General features: G+C 45.0%; 1 protein-coding gene across 1 annotated transcript in view; it reads left to right on the forward strand.

Annotated features, from left to right (window-relative positions):
* Positions 1–18,443, forward strand: part of MARCH4 (membrane associated ring-CH-type finger 4) — a 95,265-nt gene extending 76,822 nt beyond the window's left edge. The window contains exon 5 of the mRNA XM_026852486.1: positions 11,978–18,443. Within this exon, the coding sequence (XP_026708287.1) occupies positions 11,978–12,339 (362 nt within the window). The 3' untranslated portion in view covers positions 12,340–18,443. The remainder of the gene's footprint in view (positions 1–11,977) is intronic.
* Positions 18,444–19,393: the final 950 nt, after the last annotated feature.

Raw genomic sequence — 19,393 nt, forward strand, 5'->3', positions numbered from 1 at the left:
GGGGGTGGGGGTGGGGGGGGTGGGCAGAGAGGAAAGGCTGCAGCACCCAAGGTGGATGGCTCCAGGAACTCTCACAGGATCCCTGGGGCCTGCAAGGGAAGATTTTGTCACGGCTCTGGAGGACAAAGCAGCCAAACACAGACTACACTGTGGTGTGTCCTAGGGATACATTGGTGCCAAGAAAAGGCTGTCCAGAGAGCCCCATGAGCACCTTCTGCCTCGTGTCCCTGGGCTGCCTTCCCACATGACAGAGGGGAAAGGTGCCCACATCTCGCTCCAACAAGGGGGGTAGAAGCAATTGCAAATTCAGAGGCACTTCCAGGTCCATTAGTTTAGTCTGTGTGCCCTACATTACCCTGGGGGATGCTCTGTTAAGGGTGATCTGTACTCACCTTTCTCTCTCCCCTAATCGGTCCCTATTCCTGTTACTGAATGAGTGCTTGGGTGGCTGGAGCAGTCTGGAGAGATTGGACTCACACAGGACCCACATGCCTTAGAAAATGAAAAACTGTGAAACTATACTAATTTTTTTCTTACAGAATTTCTTCTGCTAATAAAAGCAAAGAGGGAGGCACTAGTTCTACCTTCAAGAAGCAAATGTCATGTTTTGATCATTATTGAACAAAGCATTTTGATTTAGCATTTAGAGATGACTGCTCATGCTGAGTATTTTAAATTCAGTGTCAGAATTGGAATAAAACATTGAAAAAAATTTCAAGTCCAAGAGAAACATTCTCACCTGCCTGAAAATATGCATGTATTCTTCCATCCTGGGGGATAGCATGACTTTTTCAAGTCTCACTCCAAGCAAGTGTGAAGCCATATTTCCAAGCCTTACACAAACAGTGCTGTTGCCCAGCTTTGCCTTTAAAGAAACGTCCCAGGTACAGCTGAGGATGCAGCATGGCTACACGGGCAGCGCTTTGGTCAGAGTACCATTAGCTACAGGATGGAAGGGTTCAGGATTCAGACCTGGAGTACTGACGGCCGTGGTGTAAGTGTAGTGAAATGGAAGCCATGTGCTTTTTCTCTCCTCACCACAAGTATCCATCTCTGTGGACTTTTGTCAGGGAATGTCTGGAAAGAGAGTCCCAGATACCAGGGTGTGCATTTGGCCAGTGCTCTGTTCAATCCAGTTTGAAATGATTTCCTACTCCCTTCTTTTAAGGACCTAAGAGTGTCTGCCGTGCACACAATGAGTGACTTTCGCCTCTTGTGCACAAAGTCCTTCCAAGATGTGGGGTGGTCTCATCTCCATCTTAAATTTGGGGAAAAAAGGCACCAAGAGGGTCGATATAAACCTAGCTACAAATCAAGGAGGGGAAACTTTAAGAGAGCAAGTGGGTATGTGGGTATATGGCTAATGCCTCCAAGCCCTATCCCTCCTGTACTGGCACAGTTAAGGGTAGACTCACAAGTGGGGAATGATGCTGGAGATGTATGATTCAGCAGCAAGGCCATTCAGCCAGTGAAGCTCCAGTCTTTATTTATTTAATCACTTTTTCCAGGAAGAGTCTCATTTATTGCTGCTTGCATAGCTAGAGACTGCCCTTTACTCCTCTGCTTTATCGTGCGCTATGAATTAAATACCACAGTAATACAAGAGCCCTTAAGGGCACAACATCCATTTTGCCGTAGCTGTCCACAGCCAGTTGAGTTTACAGGAGTGCTTTTGTTTATGGTTTGTCTACTGCCTGAGTGAGGATTTCTCTGAGTTTTATTTTACCTGTTTTTGCTGTTATTTCTGGGTTTGGTTTGGTTTGGGTTTTTGTCCCAGTTTTGAGGCAGGTTGTAAAAGCGCTAGTCTGGGTAGGGCAGGAGAAAGTTGTGGTGGTTGGTATCTCCTGTGCTTACAGCTGAAAATACTGTGGCGTTTCCAGGGGGATGGTGTTGCTGTGTGCAGTTCCTGGGGTCAACCCAGCTTCTCTGTCACAGATGGAATTGTGCAGACTGCTGATGTGCTGCAAACAAACCATGTGGGAGTACTGAATGAAAAGAAATTTCTTGTCCCTTGGATACCTATCACCTCCTTAATTTTGCCAGTCTTTCCTCATTTTGGGGCCTTACCAGCTCAGCTCTACAGGGCCCAGCACCTGTGTTGTAGAGGAATGCGAGGGTGAGCAGAGGACATGAATGAGGGTGGCTGTCCTGGAATGAAGTTAGCACCTCGCAGAGAATCTGGCATCTATCTAGCAGCACTAAAGCTCCCTCAGTGACCCTACAACATACTGCCCTGATCTCCCACCAGCTCCCCAAGCCCAACGACAGGCAGTCCTGCATGTCCTCATCCCACTGGATAAAAGCAGTCCTCTATCCCCAGCTACAAATGCCATGTATGTGGGATGTGCTGCTCCTGCTTCTGAGAGGAGCCCACAGCACACTGTGCACACGGGGATCATTGCTGCTTGCTTGTGTTACACAAACTCATAACATGCTGCAGTGTCACGACCTGGAAATTGTCTCTTCCCGTATAGCTCAGCAGCATCCTGCAAAATCACAGTGCTGCCTGGAGGAGAGATGCTGCCAGCTGTCATGCCAAGCACTCCCATCAGTAATAAAAGAGCTGCCTCCTTTCCCCAGCTCCCCATGCTCGGCTCCAGCGTGGCAGGGGGTGAGGTCTGCCACCGTCACTCACCTGGTGGAACAGCAACTGTGGGGACCCTCTAAGATGGCGGTGCTCTGGATCCATCTCCCACCCAGCAGGGCTCTTGCTGAGTCTGGAGGCGGGTGTTAATGGCTGCAGAGCGCTTGGGGCGTAGCATAACCGCCCGCCCAGATGGGACCTGCTGCTCCCATTGCTCGGCCAGATGGAGTGGAGGAGGCAGGGAAGGAGAAGGGCTCTTGCTGCCTTTGTGGGGGGTCCTGGCCCGCTTGGGGCAGAGGAAGCTTTGAGGCAGAGCTGTCCTTGAACCTCAGCTTGCATGAGAGGAAACAAGCCTCGATAAGCGCAGGATTTGCCCGTTAGTCAGCGGTTGAAGGCTTGGGGGCCAGCCTGTTTATGCTGTTAATGACCCAAAATGGAAGAGTCGATACCTCCATAAAATACCTCCCAAGACAGCTGAGAGCAGCTTTATGTGCAAATTGGTGAGGACTTTGCCCAGGCCATGGAGTTCTCACTCCTGAGAGGCTCCGTTTCAGTTTTGCTTGAGTCGTGGCCTCTGTGGCCCGAGGAAAGCCCAGCGTGGCATACACATCAGCGTGAAAGCCGCCTGCCAGTGGAGCCCCATTACAGCAAATGCACCTAACGGGAAATGGGCAGAAGGAGTGTTTTGTCTTCCCCAGACCCACAGGCTCCATGGTGGCACATGTCATTCCGTGGTCAGTAGCACTCAGCAGGATCCAGCCATGGAGCTGCCACAGTTCTGCCGAGCCAAAACACAGCCCAGCTTTGTACATATTTAATCAGTTCTTTAGATATTAAAAAATGTGCATGGAGAATGACTGATAAGAAAATGACTGATTATAATCAGCTACTTATTTTTTCCATACGCTAAGCATTCACTTGAGCTCTAATCATTATGAATACATTCTCAGTTTATGCTATATGTCATTCAGTGCTGGACACTTCTCAGCTTGCACACCCTCCTTGTACAGTTCCAGCATTATTCAGAGGAGATCTTTGCTCGATGTCTTGTAGACTGGAGACATCCTGCTCACTGGTCTAGTGTCTTGCAACTATCAGAAATATCTAAAAGACAGCACCACAGGTCCCAGGTTATCTACTACCTGGACTTCTCCTGTATGCAGGATAGACTGTCCACTAAGCTCTTGGAACGTTCTGGGGACAAAATGTACATTTTGGAAAACAGGTAACAATTATGGAGTCTATACTCCCTATTTGATTCCACCTGAAAGCAAAGAATCCATGAAAATCTGTATGTCGCAGTATTTTGTATGAAGTGACTGTGCAATGAAAGCATTCCTGAGCTGAAGTATGCTGTGAGGATAATGGACTCCAGAAAAGCAGTGGCAGCAGCCTCAGGGGGCCAGAGCAGGGAGTCTCTTGGGAAGGGAATCTGAAGGATAAAAGAGCTGCGAACAGCTCGCAGCTGCCAAAAGGGATGATACTAAAGGCACAACAGCAAACTGTGCCTGTGCAGAGGAAAGCTCAGAAGCGTGGGAAGAGAGCTCTGAGGCTGCATCAGGAGCTCTTTGAGGACCCAAAATCAGAAGCTGCAATCACACAAAAGGCAGAAAGAAGAGCCTGCAAATAATGAAAAGTCTCTAGAAATCACACAGGCATGGGGAGCCATCAGAGCTGAACCCCAGGATGACCATTCAGAGCTACAAAAAGCAACAAGAAATGGGTCCATAAGCATATGTAAAGTAAGAAGAACAAGGCAAGTCTAAGAGCTCAAATAGTATTTGATACAAAAAGGGCCAAAGAGTTAAACGTTGCCTTTGTTTCAGTCTTCAAAACTTAACTAAAATAATTTTAATGAGGAGAAAGGAGCCCAGGGCAGAATCAGAAAAGAACAGACTCAAAAATATTCAAACGAGTTAGCTCTGTCCTTGTCAGCACGTCCTAATGAACTTCAGAGGAAGCTGCAGAACAGTCTCTGACCCATAAACATTTCATCATCAGGAACTTGGGGAGTATGCAGGAGGTGCCAGGCAGGTGGGGAAATGCAAGCAGATTACCTAGCTTTAAATAAAATCTCTATCATTAAGGAAGGTAGGAACTGAGGATTGAGGAAACAAAGGGCAATTCAGCTTAACTGATTCATAGAAAGATATTAGAATATTTTTTTAACTAACCAGTTGATGAGAATGAGAGTATAACCATATCTAATTTGAGAGGGCAACTGTCCTAGTGGTTAAAGAGGAAGCAGTCAGTTTGATATGTCGTGACTTGGACAGTGCTTTTGGTGCTTTGCCTTAAGATTCTCCTAAGCAAACCAGACAAATGTGGTCTAGATTAAATAACCATAATGCAGGTGTACAGTCAATCAAAAAACTGCTTTCTCAGTAGTTGTCAGTAGTGTACTGTAAACTGGAAATATGTTTCAGGTAGGACTGTTTTGGACTCCTCTCTCTTCAATATTTTTATTAATGGCTTAGATAATGAAACACGAAGTGCTGTTATAAAATTCACAGATGACACCAACCTCGGAAAAGTTGCAAAGACTCTGGAGGATCAGATCAACATTTGAAATGATCTTGGCAAATTGGAGAAATCAACAAGATGAAATTGAATAAAGAGAAGTGCAAAGCGCTACCCTTAGGAAGGAGAAATCAGAATCCCAAACACAAGCTGGGCCAGGCAGTCACACTGCCAAAAACAGCAATTCTGTGACATATTAGATTATTTCATCAGAGTATTGAAAGGAAGGCAGGGTGTACAGTGCTGATTCTGCACCTCTCTGCTCTGGGAACTGCACCCTCCTGTGAAGTTTACATGGAGAAAAAGGGAGATGAAATGAAGAGGTTCTGAAAGATGATGAACAGGAGTGAGGTGAGGGAGGGCATTACCTGATTCCCCACGTGGTCAGTTCCGATGTTCATTCTCTCCCCTCCCAAATCAGCCCAAGTGCAGAGTCCCCCTGATGCCATGACATTACTTTCAATTATGAATCTACCTCTCCCCACTACTTAGTTCACCCTCTTCCCCACTAGGAAGTCTAGGCCACTCAAGGATTTTAAGACATTAGGTTATTCAAAGAACTTGTCATATTTAGCTGAAACTGACCCTACCACAATGCTGAGGGATGCCAGATACTAGGTGCCCCTTTTCCCAGCCTGTATTTCCCAGAAAAAGGTTCCTCTGGCTCTCTTTTCTCAGTTTATCACCAAATACTATCTTGCATCGTAGATGAGGAATAAAGTACAGAGGATTGCACTGAAAAGCACTATGGGTTTGAAGGGTCCAGTGGGAGCTCAGTGACTCATCTCCTACGTACTGTGAGATACTTGTGAAGCTGGGGTGAGGCAGAGATTCATGGTTATTGCTAAAGCATTTTTTGGAATGGAGCGATCTCACGGGGACTATGAGAATTTGGGAAGGGGTGGGGTAGCCTAATGAGTAAATGCAGAGTGCAGAGCAAAAGTCAGTACACTTTACTGTACTGCGCTAGAATCCTATGGTTCAGGAATATAAATTAGCTAAAAGAGACCATCTGTGGTTATGTATGGCCCCTGCAGTGTGCAGAGCCCATCAGGGAAACATCACTCTCCTGGCTTTGTTTTTACACTCTTCCTTGTACCGTTGGCCACTGATGGAAGCAGGATGCTGTAAGAGACAGACCCCTTGTCTGGACAAATGCATCCACCTTTCTGCTCGTAGGTTAAGATAAAAGGTGGCTAAGGATGAAGCATATAGGGTGAGATTAAGGCAAAGAGATAAATGAGGGGTGAGTTGCTGGAGCTTTGGAAACAAAAGTGGGGGAATTTGAGATTGCTACAAAAGATTAAAGAATTCACAGAAAGGGAGGGAAGAGTTTGTGTATGCAGTGATGTCAATAGAGCGAAAGCTCAGCAATGAAAGTGTTATCATCTCCCAGCAGGATTGGTTTACCTTGGCCTGAGCCACCAATGCTGTGGATGCAAACCTTAAGCTTTGATCACAGCTGCCATAATCTTCCCCTGATACCCAGCAATGAAAGCAACAGAAACAGGCTAAAGCATGGCAGCTGTCTGGCTGAGGTGAAACTGCATTTGGAAAGGAAGCCAAGAGGGGAAGGTGCTGTTGAGGGTGGAAACAAGAAGTGACAGCTCAGGTAGCAAGACAGGGGCTTTATGAGAAGCAGGACAGAGTAACTGGCTGGAACAGATTGTGATTTTGTTTCCTGTAGATGAGTGTCAGCACAGGGGGCATGTACCACTTACTATCAGTAGAAGCATTGTTTTGGTGGTTTCTTTGCTGGCAAACAGGAGAAACAGTTTCTACTCCAAAAATTTACCTGTCTCTTTCAAGAAAATGCATGGCAAATGTTGGAATAAGAGGAAGGTTAATTAGAAGCTGAAAGTCCTGGTGAAAAGATCACTTGGTGGCAGAGGCTAACAATGGGCAGAAGGTGACTTTCTGGGAAACCACTGCTCCAAAGTTGCCTTAAACTGGAGGCTCACAACTATGTGGGTTAACCTCACAGGATAGGGGTACACCAACTGATCCCCTCTTACCCATTGCACAGTTGTCTCACATCTGGGTTTTTGCTCAAGTTCTTCCAACAGCCCTTGTAGCTTAGGCTGAGGACCTCTCCCTTGACCAGTCTTGCCACAGCCCACTAATGGCAATGTACTTCTGTCCCGATTAATCCCAAGAGACAAAGAGCCACCTGTACACAGCCCATATGTGTCCACCCTCAGCACCAAGAGCATTTCCTTGCACAGAGACTGCTCATGTGGATCGTGATGTGGTGTGGGCAGGTATTGCAAGGTTCAGAGAAATCCTACAGTGACATGAACCTTACCTCTGGGCCATGATGCTCACCCTCGGTCATGTTCCCCTTTCTAACTCTTGCATTTTAAGAGTCCAGAAGCTCAGGGTTAGCTGTGGCAATCATTAGAACATGGAAATTAAACTGTTTTCACCAGTGTTAGCTCTGTTGCAGACTGCATCTTGATCACCTGGAAAAGAAACAGTCCAGTTATTCTTGCTCTGGGATGAAAATGAAAGTGAGGGTGGGGGGTAAATGGCAGAGGTAAGTCTTCCCCAGAGTCAGCAGTTGTCACCTTGCTCCCCCAGATGCTGTGGGAATGCACTGATTGGGTGTGCAACTGCACTGACACCACCCTTGCTTAGCCAATCTGTATTGATGTTGCTTACCTGTTGCTTTAATCTAACCTGGAACCAAGCCCTGTGCACTTTGGGGCTGGGTCACTTACTATGATAGTTTTGCATAAGAGCAGTGGTTAGGTGCTGGGTACTCTCTCATGTATAATAAATGAAAGAAAGCATAAGATACCAACATAAACAATGTGTACAGTTTTGGTATAACGTATTGTCAAGGTATTGTTGTGTTTGCCTGTGCTGTGAAGCCCAAAGCAGCTTCTCAGCTCTGGGAAATAATCCCTGCACCCAGGATAATCACTAGTCTCTCCTGCCTGGACTCTACAGAGCTCCACAGGGCTGACCATGATCTGACCTTCTGCATGGACTCAATAAAGCCACAAGAGAAAGAGCAGGAGGCCAATATATGGAGAGAGTGAACACAGCAAACAGAGATCAATGTGGTTTCCTGTACACATTGTTCCAGATTCAGCATGTGTTAATTCGGAGCACTGCACTGGGTTAGCCCTGCCGTGTTAGTTCAGAGATACTCTGTCTTGTTCTGGGAACAGCACAGCCACATCAAGGTGGCAGTGCAAGCAGAGGCATTAGAAATTTCTTTTTTTTTAAGACTTTGCTGTCAGGTTAATGACCCCATCACATAATATGGTCTGTCTCCAGCTTCAGAGCCATCTGGGAAATCTTTTCATGGCACAAGTCAGTGCAAGTAAAAATGTCTAAGAATGCCCTGTTTCCATCAATGGCCGCAAACAGACATGAGTGAAATAAGAACAAGACAAGTGTATATTATAGTTGCCCTGAATACTATTTCTAGCATTCAACAGCTTTCAGTGAAAGGAACTTCTTCTGGTGCCGATCCAGCCAGGTCTCTACATGAGAAAATGGGAATGGGAACAGCACATCTTCAGTGCCCACGTTCCATAGGAGTTTCATTTCACCAACACCACAAACAAGAGATTTCATGGGGCAGGCAACAATCTGGACCAGCGCATTTTGCATGAAACTCACAGAGATTTTCCTTCCAAAGAGGATGGTTTTCACAGAGGATCTGTTGAGAACAGATTTTTTGAAGCAGAAGAGGGTGAGATAAACTTGGAAGGAGTCGAAAAGGACCAGGCCACTACCAGAATCCATCTGAAATTCTCAAATAGACATTTCTGCCTTGAAAGGAGAGAAGTGCGCAGAGAGAAGTTCACATCAATCTGCTATCTTCCCCACATACACAGCATTTGGCTTATGGAATTATTGCTTCTAGCTGGACACTTCTAGTTGAATACTACTCTTTCTGAAGGATTTCCAACTTAAGTCTGGCCTTTAATTGGAAAGTTTCACCTCTGTAAGCAAGAATGATCCTTGAGGGAAGGGTGTTTCTGAAAGGGAACGCACAGAGCTGAACGTAGGAATTCCAATCCTAGTTTATCTCAGGCAGACAAAATTTGTTTCGATGGGAGCATTAAGCGTCCCGCAGCTTGATATAAACTCATGGACTCTTGCTTACTCTTGGCATTTACTCTTGCAAATGAATCATTGTTACTTCCGCCTCCCTGCCCACCCCTCCACTTCGTTCCTTTTTAATTTTATAGCTTCCTGAGCTTGACACTGGGAAATCGATAAGTAATTTAGAGCCCAGTAAATACAGATGAAAACAAGTTATTTTCTACTTTTATAAATATTTGGAAACCAAAATTATCTAAGAAAACAGGTGCTCAGTTGACTCAGCAACCCATCCATCAGCATCACACAGTTAATTGCATAAGATCATAAACATTTATAATTAGAAAGCAAACAAACAAGAATTTTATAAACAGCCCTCTTGAATCAGGCTGCGCATTAAATATTTGTGATAAGGTAATTAAGAATAGATTTACAATCCTGGCTCAGTGTTTAATACTTTGGAGAATGGATTTGATTCTGTGGAGAATGTTCTACAGCCAAGGAGAAAACATTCGATTTTGGCTCTTTTATCCAAGGCTTAAAGTGGTCTCAGAGAAACATTGGCTCTGTCATTGATCAGAGTGGAATTTCATTCATTACAGATCAGACAGCTCATTTAAATATATGTCTAATGTTCATTGTCATGGGCTGAGCCACTTCAGGCCTGCTTCAAAGCTCTGTCTCCTTGGCTGGATCTGCAGGCTTTCCCTAAGTCCTGCTTTATATGGTTGATGCTTTGATCAGAATATGTCAGAATTCTCAGCTGTGTTTCAAGTACAGAGGAAAACCCACATTTTTCTATTATGACATCACAGTGTTTGGTTATGAAAAGCTGGCATCACTACAGGAATACAGCTGTGCAATCTCAGTGGTCTGTGGGAACCAGAGGGAAGATCTCTCTCATAATGTAGTGCCCAATGCCATTCCCTGTCCCAAAATAGCCGGATGTGCATACTTAAACTATCCAATGTAATTACTTCTACAGCCAATACGCAGGCTCAGCACCCCATTACAGTGAATGTGAGAGTCCCCTTGAAGCTAATCTGTGATCAAGTCAGCAAGTCTTAAAACCAGAGAGGCTAGAAACAAAATCTGTACTGAAGCTAGGGTTTTAACTCTGTAAGATCAGATGCAGACCCTAAGAAACTGGGTGGCTGCATCCCATCAGTGAGTGATGGGGAGACCAGCCCTAAGGGTTGGGTGACCTCCAGATATTTTGAGTTTTGATATAGCATGGGTTTACTCCAGTAATTATCTCCCATCACAAATTAGAAGAGTCTGGAAAAGGTGGGTGGGGGTTAAAGCATTTGATTCATCAGGGTTAGCTGTAAACCACTTTATTCTGTGATGACCATCATCTCTCCACACATTGCTGGTCAAGGCAACTTCCTTGTCTGAGCATGATTTTGCTTCTTATTCCTTGTGGGTCTTTCGTTCTTTGCTCTTGTATTTATATGCTTGCAACAGGCAGGCAAGAGAGCTGCTTTTCCTCAAAGTGTTCCTCATAATCTTGATCCTGACAAAGAACAGTGAAGCCATCATTATTAAGAACAGTGAAGCTATCCGTGGGCCAACTCACCCAGTCCTACCTGCTGGTCTGGCTTCAGTTACACGGGACACAAAGACACTTTCCTAATGGACAGATTGCTGCAAAACAAGGGGACTCAGACCCCCTGCATTCTGCGTAAATCCCACTCTCTAGCAAAGCTTGTTAATTATATTACAGTGTGTCAGCTAAGCCAGTCTACATGAGACACTGCATCTTCCTCCAGCCTCAGTGGGGAAGAACAACACAGTGTTGCAGTCACTGCTGGACCTAGTATTTTCAAAGGGTCTAGCCAAAGCCTGGCAGCTTGAATAATAACAGAGCTTAATTCTCAAGCACCGCCATTGTCTAAACAACTGCTAACATTAGTTAATCTTTCAATCTTCTTGCAAGGGTGGGGAGGATGACAGAGACCTCTGGGAGGTGAGCTAACTGCTGGGTGGGAGGGCCTGAGCTGCTCACACTCTTTCGGATACTGAGGTCATTACAAGTCAGGTGTCCTACAGCCCAGTGCCATCCCCAGGACATCAGCTCTGGTATTTGCAGATGGGTAGCAGGACACATACATTCCATGCGTACTCAGCACACACAAATGGTGCAAGCTCATCTGCCCTTTACTTTCAAGCGTGTTGTTTTCCCCCTTGGTAGGGAGCAATGACGTACTACGATGAGGTACCTGCTCTGCAGATGAGCAAAACTTTGCCTGGGATGACAAACCACTTACAGGTATAGACAGGCCCTTTTTTCGCTCGATTGCCGCCTCTGGCCTCCGTGTGCGTGTCTGCTCTGCTGCTGTGTGTGTGGGGAGAGAGTCGGGCTGTGCACACACATGACGCTGGTGCAGCAGACGTCACCGGCACGTCAGACCCAGATACACCCCCTCCAAACACAGCTGTTAGCTCAGTGAATCATGCCTATGCAGCATGCAAAACTAGTCCAGTGATAGATAAACCTCGGGCGTTTATTGGTAAACAGATACTGTTTTGCTGTAAGAGCATCACTCATTCTGCTGCATTTACAATCCATTTATTGATTGCTGAGGTAAAGCTGTAATCCTTTTAATTCAGGGGAAAAGGGATCCAGCAGAGCAGGAGCACTGGTGCTCTTCCAGTCTGTAATTAAAATACATGATTTATTGTTGAATAAACACTGGCTGAGGGAGAGCTGAGCTAACCAGCTAGCTGGGGGCAGGATGCTGGGGTAGTTTTATGGTTCTTTCTAAAGTTTTCTTTCTGTTTTATGTTTATTTCTTTCCCCCTTCCCTCCAGGTCTAATAATACATGAAGGGCCCTCGGTTTACCGGATTTTTAAACGGTGGCAGGCGGTCAATCAGCAGTGGAAAGTGCTGAACTATGACAAAACAAAGGACATGGAGGAACAAAAAACAGGGACCAGGACAAATCAGCGCCCCTCCTCCCAAACCACCCACTCGTCCTCCACTGGTGGTACAGCCACTAACTCCGCTCCAGCCGACAGCGGGGCACGGGCTGCCGGCCATGCCACAGGCACCCTCTCTGACCACCACTGTGCTTATACCATCCTGCATATACTCAGCCACCTGAGGCCTCACGAACAGAGGAGTCAGTCTAGTAGTAACAGAGAGCTCGTCATGAGGGTCACGACGGTCTGAGACGAGGAATTCAGGAGGCCTTAACAAGAAGTGGAGGAGACAAAGAACTCGTAAAGCAGAGGAGCATGGTGTGCCTTTTTCTTTCTCTTTCCTTTTCTTTTTTTCTTTTTTCTTTTTTCTCCTTTTCTTTTTCGGTAACTGCACAAGATATAAGAGGCAGCACCTGGCCAGCTGAGGAAAAAAGCAGGTGGAGGGAGAGTTGCACACTCATGCTAAAGAGGTTAATGTTTTCCAGCCAGTTAAAAAAAAAAAAAAAAAAAAAAAAAAAGAAAGAAAAAAACCAACAACACAAATCACAAAAAAAACCAACAAAACAAAACAAGTGCAATACAGACTACAAACTGAGTAGGCAGAGTTCTGGGGAAGCAGAGGAACAGACGGTTTAGCAGGTCTTACAAATCCTATTACCTGGAATAGGTAACGCTCTGTACACACCCCCCGTACACACATGCACGTGCACACAAACACACACACATAGTGTGAGATTTATAAAAACAAGGAAGGTAACAAAGTATTTGGAGTATTTTTATTTTCCAGACTGTGATTAACCAGGGCTATGAGTTGTTTTGTTTCATGAGTCACTCTGGAGCCTCGTTCAATTTACCATAGGATACCTGAAGTGAAATGGCTGGGGATTTTTCAGTACTGATTTACAGAAAGAGAGATTGAATCATCCCACCAAGAAAATCTAACAAAACCCAGGCATACCCAAATTTCACCAAAAATCCTGTTTTTTTCATAATGTTCCTGACAAGGGGTTTGTGAGGGTGGAATTGGGAGCGGGGAGGGTGCTCCATGACCTATAGGCATTTTTGGCAAATTTTGTACAAACACTCCACAAGTGTTTCAAGCACAAGTACTGGTGTGACTTATGCCTTCATAACGACAAATCCAGCATCCAAATCTTGCCACTCACACACATCATTTTTCCATGCAGACATTCCAGGTTAACTTTCTTCCATTTTATTCCGATCACAAGAAGCTGACCCATCTCAGTGGGTTTCTGCTTCCTTGCTGATTCAGACACTCATGCATTAGAGATGTACATCTTTTCTTTTTGGTGTCTGTATCCCTGCTGCTCGATTTGCAACAGTCTCACTCAGTCTTGTAGGCTGAGCCTTTCACATCCAGTCTGTTAGTTTATTACAGAGTCTATTCCATTCAATCATTCAAGAGAGAGTTAGTCTGAAGAGGGAGCACAGTTGCTGACTGAATATATAACACTTTTAATAAGTCTCCTTCTCTGGGATATATCCTCGAAGGTACTGGTTGCTCTTCAGGAACATTCAATGCACAATGGCTGAATCATTTGTGGATATTAAAGGGACACTGTCAAGTACTTTTTAAATAGTTTTTAGGGTTTGGGCTTTTTTTACTCTCCATTGTTTGTAATATTCTCTTACAAGCTTGAAAATAAAATTTCTTTCCCTACCAATTTTGTCCTTTTCCATTTGGGCACGTATCGTTCTCTCCACTCACCCCATTCCTTTCACCATCCCCGTCCTTCTCCCCACCTTTCTTCTGTGACAGGAGAAAATCCATGTTACTGATTTCCTGCTGACTGTCCTTGCTCTATGGAGGGTATGTCCCAGCTCTACAGGGTTGAGCTGTTTCGCCAGTGCAACTGCCACAAAGCAAGCGTAAGAGCAGGAACCCTAAAAATACAGACATTAGCTAATTGAGGAGCAACAGCTCAGCTGTCCCAAAACCAATGAACCTGTAGTGATCAAGCCTCCCCCCAAAATTAAGATAGGGACTTCAGCCAAACCGCATCCGTTTAGCAGCAGTGCTGAGCAATGTTGCACAGTGGCTGTGTCCAACTGCCCTCCGTCATTCTACCAGCACCTTCTGCAGCTTCTGTTGGAGCCAGGGCAAATGTGAGCCACCAGCTCCTTTGGCAGCTAGGCCATCATGGGTCCGGACTGGAGAAGGTCTCGAAGCCTCCAGGTTCGAACACACCAGCCATTCTGCAATGTTGAAGATAGAGGTTAGCATCTTAAGGCAGGTCATATTTTTCACCTCAATTACTTGACAGTGTCCCTTTGAATATCAGAATACAACAAAACAGGTACTTCTCTGGCAGAGAATGTGGGAGGTGAAACACCAGCCGAGAAAGTTGACTTACTGAGGACCCATGTGAAACAGCATGGTTTCTGAGGCCACTGTACCTTTATCTGACCAATCTTACTATCTACCAAAGAGTGCTTTTGGCAGAGGGGAGGGAAGGGATGTTGGTGGGTGGAAGGAGAGGGCAATTCCTATCGTCTCTAAAAACAGCTACCCTCAGAATGAAGGTGTTGCAACGAATGGTCTCTGGAAGAACTGCTTCTGATCCGCAGTAGAGTGAAGCCTGGCCAAAACAAGCAAACGCAGCAGCCTCTCACCCCCATGCCTGTCCTGGAAGCTGTCCTCATTCCAAGAGATGAGTAATTATGGTGGTTTTGGGAAGGGGGAAGCATACACAGCCGAAGGGACAGCTGTCAGACATGATGTTGTTTCCCTCCCTGCTCTCCGCTCATTTAACATGGAGAAATCAAATTCTTTTAATTTGGCTAAGAGTTAAAAGTTTATGAGGTCAGAAGCACAACTTGCCGTGAAAGAGTGGTGTGATCTAGTACTCTGAGCACACAGGATTCTGCATACTCTCACTCCAGCTCTGCCACCGACTCTGTAGCCTTGGGCTGTTTGGCTCAGTCCCCCCTCCACTCAAAGGGGGAATAACAATACGTACCTACCTCACAGGGGTGTTGTGAGAATCCACGTTGGTAAAGCCTGTTGAAGTGCTAAGTCTACCACCGGTAGTCATGAAGCATGTGGTGGGGGTGAGCAGCACTGCCCTTTTGCTGGTTACAGTCCGAATCACTCAGCGGGAGTCCCATCGGCCCTCTCCTGCTTGGAGATCCTCCTCGATCCGAAGCGGAGGGTGTCGTCCGAGTGCCCTCTCCTCCATTGCATGACATTTTAAGCGGCTGTGAGGTGCAGGGTAGTGACAGACATGAAGTCCTACTTGACCAGGGATTTGCTACAATGTTTTCTATATCTGTGGGGTTTGTTGGTTTGGTTTTTCCATATATTGTGCTTAGAAATAAACTTTCCACTTAGGGCTGGCGGTTCGGGGTCTCTTCTGTTGCATGGCAATGTATACAAGTCTTATTGTCTGTCTTACTGTGCAAATGATCCCGCAGCCCAATTTCAGAGATGGGTATGATGGTCTGAGCCTTTTCACAGTGGCATAAGACTCAAAAGCCTGTCTAGACTGTTTAATATTTAAACAACACTATTGAACTTGTCAATTGTATGTGTTCTGTGCAATACGAAGCATGTCATTAGCTGGCTTGATGGGCAGAGGGGCTAAAGGAAGGTCAAAATTTGTTCAAAGAGCTTCATACATGTGCCAGCATGGAGCCGAAGGGCTGCCACCAGCAAAGCAAACTCGAGGAAGCCATTGGAAACTGTTTTCAGAACAGTTTACTCCAGAACAAGGTAATTCTGAGTTTATGAACTTCTAGGCTGCCAGCCTGAGAGAACAAATGCATATTTAGTGTGAGGTTTGGGGTTTTGGATTCTCTTCTGCTTTCATCCCCAAAGTATCAATGGCAGAAATACTGATGAGGGTCTCTTGCTTCCAGAGCACAGTTCTCTCATGTCCCACAACCTCCTTGTGCCATCGTTTTTGTGCTACTATGCAGGACTTTAAAAGGTGCAAATGGAGACAGTACGCTCCCAAAACACAGAGAATACTTTGTGTACTGGGGGACTCTAGCATACAGAAGAGACGGGGCACAGCTATGCTACAGAAGGCATCTCCCCCACATCTTTCCTCTAGTCTTCTCTGCTGGGTTCCTGAAGAGACGTTCTCTGTATTTTGTTAAAAAGCAGTCAGATCAGCTTCCACCGACAAACAAAGCTTACAGAGTTTGGCAGCTGTTTCTCCCAGTGGAGAAATTCCAGGTCCTATCACTGTGGAGACCCCTCAGTTCTTGGGCTTTGTGGTCCTCCAACACCGTTTGGGGGTGGTCAGTGTGGAGGACTGTGTTCAGCCATCATCAGAAATCGTGTGTGTGTGGTCCTGCTCATTCTTGTGATTTCTGCTAGTCCCCTGATTTTCCGTCAGTTTTGACAGGTGTCTTTCTGGTAATGCTCTTCTGGTTATGCTCCTCAGAGGTGTTTTGCTCTGTGTCAGTTGCCAATGCTATTCTTGCCTACTGAAACATCAGTGCTGGCCTCCAGCTTCCATAGCTCTTCCATTCTTACCGTCCAGTCTGTTGGTAAATACCCGGTGCCAAGGTCAGACCCTCTTCCTCTGTGCCCGCAGTGGCTCAAGGACATGCACTAAGAGAACACAGGGACCATTAAGAGTCTGTACCAATACTCAGACCCCATAATCATCAGTAAGTCCTCTTTGATATATATTCACTTTGCCAATCTCAGTGCCTGCTCTTAATTGGTTGTCACAAAGAAAACAATGCAAGCAAAACCCATGTACCCATCCAACGCTTGGTTTCCAATTTCAAAAGTCAGAAGGAATGGACTGTTTTTCAATGAAATCAGGTGTGTTCCCTGAAGGAAAGAGCAAGTCAGCATCACAGATTTGAGTCAAGAGAGGTGTTGGCTGTCCGTTGTTTTTACTTGGGGAGACAGAAAAATGCTACTCATGCCTGTGAGGTCCCTTCTTAAAGTCCTTGTATCTGGCAGCAGCAACATGTCAGAGCCAATGCCTGTAGATGGAGAACAATTCTGGAGACTTTCCAGTTCTGAAGCCTGTCCCCTGCCCACATGTGGTGGTCAGTCATTCAAGCATCTTCTCTTTGTTTTCCTCAAGATAAAAAAGATTATTTTGACTAAGCAAAGTACTACTACTCTTAAGTGTAGGAGGCTGCACCGTTAGCACTTCCAACCTGTGGTTCATTCACCAGGACTCCTGCACAAGGAGATCCTTGTGAGAACGCATGGTGAGAAGACCTACTCCTTCCTCTTACTATTATAAGTTGGTCAAGTACTTGGAGGGAAATAGTCAGCAGTGCAATTGCCTTAGTGACTACAGGTTGAGTATCATAATCTCACCTGTGATGGCCCCTTCTCGTTCCTGAGCCAACAGATGCCTCATCCCCTCTGCTGTCTCTAGACTCCAGCCCTGAAGATCTCCTGAGCAGACAGACACAGGATTCCTCAGACTAGTTTTAGAGTCTTCTACATCCTTCAGGTATCCAGACAGGCAAATTCATTTAATTGATAGGCAATGACATATTTGAATCTTGAGAGGAGAAACAAGTGTAGGAACTTATTGCATTGACCTTCACCTCTTCTTCCACATTGAAGGAGATATAGTGAAAACATCAGTTGGTTTCCATATGACAGCAATGAGCTGATGGGTCTAGGAGTATTTCCCTCAATAATGCAAGTCTGACACACTACAGTTACTGAAGGCAGTCTTTGATCTCACATCTATCATGCTGGATACAAGGAGAACAGAATCTGACACTTTTGTGCTGTTTACACAAACATCAAAAACTATCTTAGTTCATTATTCAAATTTCCTCCAGGTCAGTGGGTGAATTTCTTCTTTGATGACAGAATGATGTTTCCTCTTCCAGAACTGGAATTGCAAGATAAAATATATGTAGACATATACATATATATTTATAAATGTTATCTTGAAAACATAAAGAAAAAAATAAACCTGAAAGAATACTTTATTAAATAAGTCTTGACAGCAACTAGGGAGTTGCTGTGTGGAAAGTACAACATATGATTTGACTTCAGGCCAACAGAAGACAGAAGAGGGAAATGCTGTTATGTGACCTCTAGCCTGTCTCATGTTCATGATCATTATTGTATAGCATTTACCTAATGCAGAAGTATGTGGAAAACACTCAGCTCCAGCAGCGGGAAACAGACTGAAGACCCCTCAAACTTATCTGAGCCATATTCAAACAAGCACAACGATGCAAAAGCACAAACACCTGCCATCACAACTGTTTGAGAAGAGATGGATTTCTGAATAGGGACAAGGACTCAGAGAGTAATTATTTTCCAAGCCACACTGACAGTATTTTCCCCAGATGGTTTACTACTTATTATTAATCCTTATTTTTCCCAAGTATAAAAAAAAAAAAAAAAAAAAAAAAAAAAAGAAGAGGAAAAGAAAGGACTCTGATACCCAAGACTTACAGAATTAAGCAGCAGTAGAGAAGAGGTACTAAAGGAAGATGCTCCTTTATATGTTATGTTATGCATCAAGATGTGCTTTACCAAACAGAATTAGGGCATCACATTCAGTTCTGTGCTTGCTCAAAGAAAATCTGAGTGACTGAGTCTGCTCATAATCAAGAAGCCTTCCTAGAACGTAGCCTTCTACAGGGGACCACAGCTTCCCTCTGGATGGGATAACCAGCATTAGGCAGAGATGTTCTGCCTCTAGTTGTGCTCCTCTATGGCAGGACAACAACCTGTTGTTAGCAGGTTGTTAGCAAGTCACTGTTGGGCAGTGGGAGCATCTATCAGCATATATAAGTTTTGATAACAATAATCACAAGAATTGTACTTGCCCAGTGTGCCCCCACAAGTGACCTATCTCATTCTTTCACAGCTTAAGTTGGTGACAGAGCTGCTTTGCTCTTTGTTAGAAGACAGTTTTCTTTTAAAATCCATCCTGCTGCACTTCTCCGGGAGTTTTTCCACTGCACATTACAGAGGTTCAATTTAACCCTTTTTCCTAGAGGGATGAACAGATCTCTGCCTAACCCACATGATCTTCTTTCCCAGTTAGAGAGAAAAAATTGATGTTCTGCAAACAGCTGATCTCAGTATTTATGTTCTTATGAGATTATATTCCTCCTTCCCTTTCACTCACTATTCCATAATCTTCATTTTCATTTGGAAAGGGGTGATTCATTGCTACTAAATGGTAGAGCATCTCTCTGAGATGGGATTATGGACAGCCCTTCTACTCCTTGCTAACAGGCACACAAACCTTCCTCCTATCCCTCGACTGGTGTGGCCAGCAGAATCCCTTTTCATGGAGTTTAGCTTCTTGATCCAGAAGAACAAATGC

The sequence above is a fragment of the Athene cunicularia genome, assembly GCF_003259725.1.
Source record: "Athene cunicularia isolate RWA chromosome 7 unlocalized genomic scaffold, athCun1 chr7_part1, whole genome shotgun sequence".
In the NCBI taxonomy this organism is placed as follows: Eukaryota; Metazoa; Chordata; class Aves; order Strigiformes; family Strigidae; genus Athene; species Athene cunicularia.